General features: G+C 31.5%; 1 protein-coding gene across 1 annotated transcript; it reads right to left on the bottom strand.

Moving 5' to 3' along the window:
• Positions 1-1,249: 1,249 nt before the first annotated feature.
• On the bottom strand, positions 1,250-11,929 carry MS3_00001815 (uncharacterized protein; the record flags this gene model as incomplete). Its single annotated transcript, XM_035731026.1, has 4 exons — positions 1,250-1,597; positions 9,906-9,971; positions 10,337-10,563; positions 11,926-11,929. The coding sequence occupies 4 exons, from the start codon at positions 11,927-11,929 to the stop codon at positions 1,250-1,252; spliced, it is 645 nt and encodes a 214-aa protein (XP_035588749.1).
• Positions 11,930-12,348: the final 419 nt, after the last annotated feature.

The following is a 12,348-nucleotide window of genomic DNA, read 5'->3' on the forward strand; positions in this document are numbered from 1 at the left end:
TAGTTCACAGATCTGAAATTCTAACCTTTGTCAATATATCAACTATAATAAGGACAGGTGGTTAACCTTAACAGTTTAGTTTCCTATGAACAATAAAATAATTAGTTAACTTATAATATTATCATATCTGCTGTAAGTTTTAATGATAGTTAATTAAAGATTCAAGTTCATTAATACGAAAGGAAAAGGTTTTATGTGTCCAATTCATTCTACTTAGATTCTAGCAGAATAGCATGAATTCATTTTTTATTTCGTCGGTTCTCGTCAGCTGCTTACAACCTGTGATATTTAAAAACCATAATTACATAATGGGTTTAAATTGCTTACTGAATATTGTAAATATATACCTAATGTGAAAGAATATTCTACAAGATTAATTGTGACAACAGTTCAAAAGGTGGGTTAGAAACAATTGAACACGTTCCGAAAAGTCTTAGAACAAGGGAAAGAAAGACTCTGAACAGTGCAATCACCAAACATCTCCTTGATACAGGACATCAGGTAGATACCTTACAATCCTTTAGGGGGATTAGTAAGCAGCCAAACTCCAGTCTTCTGAAGTTTGCTGAAGCCATTGCCATCAGGCGACAAAAACCTGACCTATGTATTCAAAAGGAGACGGTGGTTAATCTTTCCTTACCCTGGTGACAAATATTCCTTCACTGTACCTTGAAAAAATTTTTCTTTTTTTTCTTTTGCATTTATTACATCATTGATTTTATTCAACAATCTTTCAAATTAATAATCTTTCAACTGAACTCTACTCACTATATTCCTATCAATGTTTATTCATTATGTAATCGATTGTTTCTAACCCATTTTTGAACTGTTGTCACAATTAATCTTGTAGAATATTCTTTCACATTAGGTATATATTTACAATATTCAGTAAGCAATTTAAACCCATTATGTAATTATGATTTTTAAATATCATAGGTTGTAAGCAGCTGACGAGAACCGACGAAATAAAAAATGAATTCATGCTATTCTGCTAGAATCTTTGTTCTTGCTCTTTTCAAAATGTTAAAGGGAACTATATGTATGACATCATTCTACTTAAATCAAATCTCAAAAATGGCTTACGTAAGGATACTCTTTCTATTTAATAACATTACAGTAAACAATAAAACAGAATAGTTCAACATTTTAAAGCCAATCTTCAGAAATATTTATATATTTTTTTCAATACATTTTTTTTATTGATTACATTGTGCTTCTATTGAATAGTTTTTTTTATCTTTGAATGATTTTAATAAATTATCGGATCAAAATATTCACGTTTTTCCAATTGACGATTCTCATTACGTTTAAATAATATAGGATCAAAATATGATCGTTTATAAATAATTGGATCAAAGTATGATCGTTTATAAATAATTGGATCAAAGTATGAACGTTTAAATACAATTGGATCGAAATTACGTTTCATTAAAATAGGATTAAAGAGAGTACGCTTAAATGCCATTGGATAAAAGTTTGAATAATCTGATTCTACAAATCTTGTGTTACCATCTGTAGGATATCGTTCATCGTATTGCTTTCCAATCATGTGATCATTTGATTTATGGTTCACATAATTTAGTTCATGCACAGGTATCTAATTGAAAATAAAAAAAGTATTCTTTATGGAGAGTTATATATATATATAATGGCTTTATTCAATATTATATTTTGGTACAATATAAAATTCTCAGCACGAGGTATCTCAACAAGTTTCTTTTACCAAAACAAAGGCAACAAGAAGAAAAAGGTGAAAAAAGATCTGAATCTATACAACTTATCAATTAAAGACATGCTTAAGAATAGAAGTAGTAGACTAGGCCAATCATAACAACCTGTTCGTCACAGAGTATATTTGCTAGGTAAGATATTATAGAACTTTTATACGTTTACTTGCGTACATGGATTCTAACGTATTGACGTCTCATTCTACTAAAAGATATACAAGGAGAAGAATATGAATGAAAGGGATGGTTGGTATCTGACAAGATTACACTTGCCAGGAGTTTGCATGACTTTTAACAATTTGTTTGAAATATCATGCTCAAGATAATGATTCGGTTTTGTTCTGTTTTTTTCTTTTACTGAATAAATGTTTTAGCTTATAGATGATTGTTTTGTTTTGTCAAAGAATAAACCAATTTCATTAGTTGAGATCATGAGTCAATCGAAGCTAGACCACCGAGATCAGAGGAAAAGGTATCACCAAGATAATTGACCTTCGACACTGTGTTTATCAAAGTATCCAACGGCACAAGCATTATAGTGTCTCAATATGGTGTTTAAATGCTGTTCATACCTCAGGCTAAAATTAATAGCTTGAAATTTAGACGAGTTAAGTATGAGACGATTAACAATACACCACCATTCAATACGAGACAAAAATTCATACATTTCTATGAGATGTTAACAGGTAGAAATCAGCATACATACAGTGAGATCATCCGCATATTTCACAAGAGTAATTTCTATGGAAGTTGGAAGATCATGTAGAAAAAATAGAAAAGAAGAGGTGAAAAAACAGCTCCTTGTGGCACACTTTCATGAAACAGTAGAGACACTGGATACTTTCCACCAAACACAGTGTATATGGCAGTGTATCTATGCCAAAAATAAGATTTGAGCTAACAAATCAAATCAATGGGCTTGACAAAACAGTCTCCGTCACTATAACGACAATATTCAACAAAATTAAGATGTAATTAATATGTTTATGAACAAACACAATCATTGATATTATTTATATGAATATCTGAAAATGTAGTAACAAACTTCCATTCTATAATTTTATTCAACAACATGTAAATACATAAATGATTCAGTTGATGAATAGATATTGATGAAAGAAACCTGAATTATTGTAAAAGACTATTTGAGACAGTTATAAACACTAGTAATTATTTTAGAATTTACACTTTGCATTCATTCAAGCTTTTGTGTAATATGTAATTTCAGTAGTTGAAATCATGCGTCAACTGAAGCCAGACCACCATCATTAGAAAGCATTTGACAGTGTGGATAGGAGAATATTATGGAAATTTCTTCGATACTTTGGTATGATTATTTGAGAAAATCGTCAACATTATCCGGAATTCATGCGACCGACTACAGTGCAAAATCGTGCATGGAGGACAGCTGACAGTTGCATTCCAAGTAAGAACCGGAGTCAGACAAGGCTGTCTACTCTTTCCCTCTCTCTTTCTTTTAGTAGTCGACTGGATTATGAAGACCTCAACATCTGAGGGAAAACACAGAATACGACGGATAGCTCAGAACCAATTGGATGATTTAGACTTCGTAGATGATCTAGCCCTCCTGTCCCATACATACCGACAAATGTAAATGAAGACAACTAGTGTAGCATCAGCCCCTGCATCAGCAGGCCTCGATATACACGAGGAAAAAGCAAGATTGTAGTGGCATTGGACCATAAGCACACGATCCTCAAAGCTGAACACGAGACTAATTGGAAAATAGATATTTAATATTTAACGCGGAGAAGTACCTAATGATGGAGAAGGCGGAAACAAGGAATTGAACCAATTGGAGTTGGTTGGATGGTATGGCTCGGCCATTCAGGCGTGGTCTCTGCTGAGTGTTATCTTATATCTTTTATTCATATTCTATCTCAAGCCTAAGCTTGTTCTCCATCATGTGCTGAGAATTCTATATTGTACCAAAATATAATATTGAATAAAGCCATTAATAATAATAAAAAATAATAATAATTGTTACGATGCAATGAGTTGGTGTAGACGATGATGTAACTTCCACGTAAGATCTTATAGATTAGGCAGTTATATCATGACAAATCTACAATTTTAGGATTAGGTCTATTATTAGAGCAGTGATAATATCATAGTAGACCATAATTCTATAAGGTCTTCAAATACAACACGGAGAACACCAACCCAATCACACTTGATGGAGAAACTCTGAAAGTGGTGGGAAGTTTAGCGTAGACGATCGGATGCAGACATCAAGGCGAGGATTGGCAAAGTAAGGACAACATTCTTACAATTGAAGAACGTATGGTACTCAAAACAACTGTCAACCAATTTTAAAGTCAGAATCTTCAATACGAACATCAAGACAGATTTACTGTACGGAGCTGGAACTTTGAGAACTACCATCATCAAATAGGTACAAGTATTTATAAACAATTTTCTTCGTAAGATACTAAATGTCCGTTGGCTGGATACCATCAGTAACAGTCTACTATGGGAGAGAACAAAAGAACTTAGGGAAAGACGTCGGAAGTTGATAGAAAATACATCACGGAAATCACTAAACTGCATCACAAGGCAAGAGCTAACTTGGAATTCCGAAGGGAGATAGAAAGAGGAAGGTTATAGAACACATTGCATCGAGAATTGGAGGCAGACATGAAAAGGATAAATAGCAACTGGAAAGAACTTGGAAGGACTGCCATGCCAGAGTTGAATTGAGAATGCTTGTAAGCTGTCTATGCACCTCCATGAGGGGTAACAGAAGTAGGTCAGTAGATAAGTAATAAATAAAGTATCACAATTATTTTAATCTGACTTTTTATTCAAAATTTGATAATCAATTAATTTAAGAAAACTAGGTAATATGCATCGTCTAGTGATTGAAACATTGATATAGTAACTTGATTGATGAATGATAATATTTTTAAAGCTGTCAACCTATTTGCGGTTAGAAGGATTATAGTATCTCAAAAGTATTACCATTCATTATATATTTACTTTACTATGAACTAGAGTTTTTATAAACTTTCAAAAGCACATATTTTGTAGCGTGGTCACAATTGCCATTTACTTTACGAAGCATAGACTTTGAAGATTACATCACTGTAATCAAATTGACATGAGCAATATAATATGCTTGATCTGTATCAAAACATACAACTATTCAGTACACAATAAACAGTTCAAAAAAGTGAAGAAAAACAAATATATATCAAATTTGAACGATTAACTCCCAACCGTTATTAATTAAAAAATATGGTTTGCATATCCTATAGTATGGTTTGTATAATAACAACTGTTTAATATAGACAAAGATATCTAATGATTGCTAGACCATTTCTCTACTTTCAATCAATGTGAAGAACATGAAGTGATGAAGTATCGCAAACAAGTTCTTATTTTAAAATTCTAGGGGTTCTTTTTATAACGCATTATAAGAACTATTCAATTGTAAACTCATTATTATGAAACTACATAAATGATCAATCTGCATTTCCGTGGTCATAGTTCTAAATAATTATACTGTTTGATTATTTTAAAGAATCCAAGCTAATTATCACAGATAGTACACAATATTTGATACATGTACCTCAGATGTACGACATAAGTTAGGTTTGCAATATTTCTCAACTGATCCCGGACTCTGATTTGATTAAACTGAATTTATACGTCACCATAAAACTTAACACACTAAGTAGTTATGGTTATATTTTATTGACAATAACACACTTTTGCACCATGTAGTTAGTTAGCATTATCATGATATTTCCTTACAAATTATAAATCTATCACATACGTCGTAAAACGTATCCAACACAAATATTCTGTATAACGTTGTGGATATTATTAAGTTATTGATTGAGATCTTGAACCGACTGATGTTAGACCACCATTTAAAACCTGGAAGCACTAGACGGCTGTTTTGTTGGATTCCAGCTCAGTGATCAAGTAGTTAAAGCGTTCACGCGCGAGACTGAAGGCCCTGTGTTCTAATCCTGAGAGCGGGATCTTGGGTGCGCACTGCTGAGGAGTCACACGACGGGACGAAACGGTCGTCCAATGCTTCCAGGTTTTGAATGTTGATTTATCAACAATCGGTCCAAGATCTCAAACAAATATTCTGACTGTTCATCTTAAACTAATTAAATGAAGTTTCTTTTTCCAATAATAAAAAAATAGGCAAAATGAAATAGATCCTGGAAAAACTTTCATCAATCAAATGATTACTATAATCAAGTTAAGGTCATATGTCAAGTTTATCGAAGTTATTGATTGATAAACAATATGTTTTGTTTTTCAGCTCATAATAAAATAAATTTTTCAAACAAAATCGATCCTCATTTACTTAGTGTTTAAACAATAGGATTCTTTGAAATGATGACATTTTATAACAAGATGATAGAGTTTGTTAGCTTACTAGACGAATCATTTTGCCTTATATCTACCTATAATCAAACTTTAGTTTAATATTTAACTAGAAAACTTATTAATACTGATCAAGCAAGGATTGATAGAAATAAAGTGGATTAGAAATTTTCTTGAAAGAATTACAAATATTTACAAATGGTAGACAATAGCGCGATTTCGTGGATTGATTGAAGTTAGACATTAACACTGTTGGATGCTGGCTCAGTGGTTGAAAGGTTAAGCGTTTGCTCGTGAGACTGATAGGTCCTGGGTTCAAATCTCGCGGGGTAGGATCGTGGATGCGAACTGCTGAGGAGTCCCATAGTTGTTTAACTAAACATAAATGTAGTCCTGTATAAAACTAACTAGTTTGAAGGTGAAAGATAAACCCCAATAAGTCAACTAAATATTTTAATGACAATAAATAGTCAGTCAGTCATCTAGGCACATATATGTATGCATCGGTCGAAGTTGCTAAATAGAACGAAATCTTCAACTTACTTCAATAATCATTTCATAATTGTTGTCAAATATACAACAAGTCTGTCTATATTCTTCAAACAAATTATATCTGCTTACAACTATAATTATGTACTTATGAATATTAATATGTTGATGTTGTTGTTGCTGTGTGTTTTTCTTTAAAAAAAAGTTTTATTATTTATTATTTCTGTAAATTCATAACAGATTTATCTGTGTATCTTTTATCAAGTGGAAAATAACAGAGAATACACCATCATTAGAATGAAATTAATATCCAATTATATCGATTAATTGTTTTCTCTTTTTTTTCGTTTCTTTCTTTACTCACAATCATTCTCTATATGTTTACTTTATTCTGATTAATGATTTATTTACCTTATTTCCCTCTCTAATAAACAAGTGAATAGAATGAAGTTCATTATGAGATTATATAAAGAGAATAAGATTATTAATAAAAATATCATAAATTCACCGACTAGAAGAAAATGTCATCGAGACAAAATATATTACTAATTATTTATAATTTACAAGTAGTTAGTACATTTATTTTTCTAACTAAACTAAATAGAAGAATGGACTATAAGTATAATGAATAGACAAACATCTTCCTCGATTGTGAAATATTTGATTAAAACTAGTCATAAGGTTGATATCAAGTCAGCATTTGTAGTGTTCTACAAAACCCTTTAAGGATGTATACTAAAGTTTATGGGAGTCTTGGCTATATGGAAACTGAAAATCCCTTTACGCGTCCAAAAACAATTTGTCCTTACGCTTAACCTACTCTGGTAATACTGATTTATTATCCAAAGTGGTTATCACATTATGTTTGTGTACTTTTTTCTTTGTTACGGCTTACCTTCAACCTGTCTAGTTAACCTTTTAATTTCTATATAAAAATATCAGATTCAGATTTCAAATTTATGTAGTAAGGACAGAAGGCCTACGACGTATTTTATTCCTTTTCTAGTATGCTTCTATGAGTGTCCAGTCTTCTCTTGAATGAGTCAATTAAAAGTGCGGACAACACTGCTTAGTGTAACAGGTTCCAAGAATTGATGACTTGGTCTTAACAAGTATATGGGTGATCAGTTTGTTCGAAATGTATTGCGCAAATATATCACATAATTCTGATAAACGTCGTTTTCTTATTGCATAGAATATTACGGTTACTATTTAATTTATTTTAAAATTATCTTATTTAAAATGGATGAAACCATATCAGACAGCATGAAAATATTTTGTTAATATGTACAAAATTCGATTATTTAATTGGCATAGAAGAAAGATCTAAGCAACTACATATACTAGATCTTTATGTTCAACATTAATTGATCTCACTAGTAATTATCCATTGAAAGATCTTGACTATTGTTATTTGAAATAGTTATACAATAATAACAGTAAATATTGATGCTTTACTTTTATTATTAAATATCAAAAACCAACTTCATTTTTATATCTAATTTAAATATGAATAATGTATACAATATAATTTTAGAAGATGGTTAACTAACTCAATAATGCTATCGTTAATTACAGGATCGAATAAGACGTTTCATGACTTAGTGTGGCCCATTTCAACAAGAATATATTCTTGCGTCGTTCCTTTGTACTATTTAAACTTGGATTCATTTTGATTCAGTTATTTATTCTCTGAAGAAGTGGCTTACACTAAGTCATGAAACGTCAGAAAATCTAATTGTTCTACTCATCGGGATATTACAAATCTATTAATTTATTTATAGCAATCTACCCAACGCTCAATTTCTTCAACATTATCAAGTCAAACCTTGGTAATGATACCTATTTCAACTAGCATATGAACAGGTATGCTACTTTTTTTTAAAAATGTTTTTCCTCATTATTTTAACATTAAAGATATTTGTTCTTACTTCATTCGTATCAATCATTCCATACATGTGAACTAATTGTTTTTCAATGATTTCTTTCTTAAATATAATCAATTCTACGAAGAAATACAAGAATTTCTGTATTAAAACTAATTTCAGGGAGCAATGATGGATAGTGGCTAGTAGTGGAATCCAGGACACGCGTTTCGTTCTATTTGGGACTCGTCATCTGGATGTACCTGAATCTCAGAAATGATGTTCACTCTGGGACTCGAACCCAGTACCATTTGCTTCGAACGCCATCGTGTTATCCACTTAGCTACTGGGTCCTGATAGCCACTTGATTGTGCAACAGACTGATCAATTGCAGTCTTAAAGCTCAATGGGAATATACAAACTGAACAATACCAAGTGAATTTAATTTCGGGAGCCTACTGATATGTTAATTACATAGAATATAAAGAGAATGCTTAAAATGATCTTAACTCCATCATGGAAATTAAATATTTTTTTATGAAAAAGAAATCACGTGCTTCATAACAGATTATACCACGTTCACACTCAATCCAATAAGTGTAACAATTTAATAGCAGTTGTGGAAACAAAAACAAAAACTTTGTTTCGGATAAATTCATAATAAATCACTCTATTCATAAAATGTTGTATTTGCTTAAGCTATTAGCAAAACTCATCTTTAGTATGATTAATTTAAACTAGTTACAATGAATAATGTTTTCTAGTGACATTAGTACATTTTTATAAAAGTGTATATATTCTTTTACTAAAGTAATTTATGACCACTTTTACGTTTTGATATTTATCATTGTTGACCGACACAATCGGTTAAAGTAATGAAATCTGAAGAGTAGTAAACAGGCTCTTCACTTCCGTCTTAAGACATCTCAGCATATCGTATTTACGACTATAAGGGCTTGTAAAGTCTATAATATCTGAGTTCTTGAAGTAAGTACGATCTAAGTTGATCCATTTAGTCATAATTAATTATTCCATATTTCCAGTGTCAGTCATTTTAATGAGATATGACCATAATCTTCACAACTTAAGCTAATGATTAACTTAAAACGTACTATTTAGTTATACGATCTTTAGAAGATGACTAGAATTACTGTAACACATACTATCAAGTGAAATATACAATTTATATTTCTTTGTTAAATGATTAATAAATCATGACTACTTTATAAATTAATTCATACAATCAGAATTAATGTCATGAAACTAAACACTTTTCGGTAGCATATGAATCTAAATTATTTATATTTAAGTATATGGTTAATTACTAACAGACCAGCTTCAATTCACCGCTATATTAAATGGGATTACTTCAATAGAAATTATAGATTTTCATAATTTATTGTATGAAATCAATTTATATTACAAAACATTGAATATATTAACAATAAGGACTTACAGCATTGATGATACTACTGAAAGCCATTAAGACAAGTAGACAATAAAATAACTGTTCAATAATCATCTTATTATTATTATTATGATCAAATTTATATATTTTCATAATGTTTAATTAATCTGAAATATGAAGAGATTTGTGTTATTATCCTTGTCCAATTTTAATTTATAATTAAGTGTACTGCTATTTGTTTCTTTTTACTGTTCTCTAGGTTAAATTGTGCAGACTAATTACAAATAAGAAATGAATTAGTCAAACGAAACTACTTAATATATATATATATATATATATGCACGTATATGTACACATATATGTATATATACATATGTGTTTATGAACTGTTTTTAAAGGATTGAGTTGTTTTCATTGTTCCTCTCTTCCTGTCTCTCTCTATCTCTCTGTGTCTTCCGTTCTCACTCAAGTATACCAACTATGAAAAATGAGTCTAGTAATTTCCAAACCCCAAACAATATATTATCTGATCTCTGTAAAATAAGAGTTTTCGTAATAGAAGTAGTTTTGATAATATTATTAGTAGTAGTAGTAGCAGGAGTAGTAGTACTGTTATTATTATTATTATTATTGTCATTATTGTGATGGTCAAAGTAACAAACAAAAGGGACAGAAAGGTTAGAGTTAGTAATAGTGATTGCAGAAACTAAGAATAAAACAAAACGGTAAGAAAAAGGGAAAAAAACATGACGTTTATTTGCTAAAATTCGATTTGCTTACTCAAAATGACTGAACTCTATAACATCCATCCTTGAACACACATACACATATCTATTAAGTAGATATGTGTTTACAGACAAGAGCTTGAATATATAATAGGCTAGTTAATAACTTCAACAGTGTTGGCAACTGTTGTTAACCTAATGATTAGTAATTATAAATGCCTTTTAATAATAATTAATTTTCATAAATGTTAATTAATCTTGAGATTAACATTTTTTTACAAAAAACAGGTACATGCTATATTTACATCATTGTAATTTAGTGTAGATTTGTAATTTTTCGGGGTTTTTCACTACAGCCTATCATTCTAACTAGTTGCTTGGTTAACAGTTACGACTGTTAAGGAAGAAATTGATTTATTTAATTTCTAATGAATGTTTGGCTTATAATAGGTAACATTTTAAAATAAAATCGCTGCTGATCAGAAGTGAACAACTATCATTTGGCTTAATTCTCATGCTTTCTTCAACATATTATTCTTAATAACTAGGTAGCGTATACTATTTAAACTCCGTCCGGAGCCGTTCTACAGTTACTGCTGGTCCCAAACCCAGATAAATGAGAAGGGTTGAGCGTAGGCTTAGCAACCCCATTCCATAGAAGAAAACCAGAAAAAATTTAAACAAGCCTTGATAGTTACGGGATCTTCATTTAAGAGAGTTGTAACGCCTCGATGTGAAAGCCAAAATTCTTCCGAAATCATGAGGACGATATCTCCTCTAACAACCAGAACAACAACTAACATAGCTACATCGAATGTCTACACAACCTGGGAGACCGAGTAAATCACTTATATAGCTGAGGAAATGAGAACATACAACCTTGTCATTCTCATGACAGATGAAACCCGTTTAACTCAACCTGCAACGAAAAGATCAGATTTGGAAGAGATGTTGTTGCACTGTGTCTACGCAAAAGAAGATAAAACACATACACCAGGATTTGTATTGACACTGTTCGAAGGAGCATGAAACGCATCCACAGGATGAGAATCCTACGGATGCAGGAACATCAAAGCATCCTTGAAAACAAAGAAAGCGAGGACTACGAAGTATGTTATTTTGTGTTATGCATTCACTAGAGATATCAGTGGAGATGATGATGATCATTATTACGAGAGGCTGCAACCGATCATAGAGAAGTATACAGGAAAGGACTTGACCGAGAATGAATATATCATGAGACGAAATGAAATAAATGAAAGGGACTTAAACGCGGGAGAGGTTTCCAGATTTATGTGCCTCAAACCAAATTGTTACAGGTGGTACTATATTCTTCCAAAAACGCATACAAAAGCTACACGAGTTTCACCGGCCCACACCACAGAAAACCGGATTGATCATATCCGAACTAATATTACGTTCAGGAGAACCTTAGAAGACGTGAAAACTAGTAGAGGAGCTGACATAGCTTCTGATCACCACCTGGTTATGGCCCGACGAAAGAAGTACTGAACAACTGGTCAGGCTACACTTCGAAATTATGGTACAGTCTATCCTCAAGATATTAAAAAACTAAACAAATTCGAAATTACTCACAACAGTATGTCAGAGAACAAACTAGCTCCTCTCTGAAGAGGAAATTAGGAAAGGATGTTCAGGGTGAATAGGACATACTTTGCAAAAATCATTAAACTGCATCACAAGACAACTCTTGACTTGGGATCGTCATGGTAAATGAAAAAGAGGGAAACCGAAGAACACACTGC

Source organism: Schistosoma haematobium, chromosome 1 (assembly GCF_000699445.3).
Source record: "Schistosoma haematobium chromosome 1, whole genome shotgun sequence".
Lineage (NCBI taxonomy): Eukaryota > Metazoa > Platyhelminthes > Trematoda > Strigeidida > Schistosomatidae > Schistosoma > Schistosoma haematobium.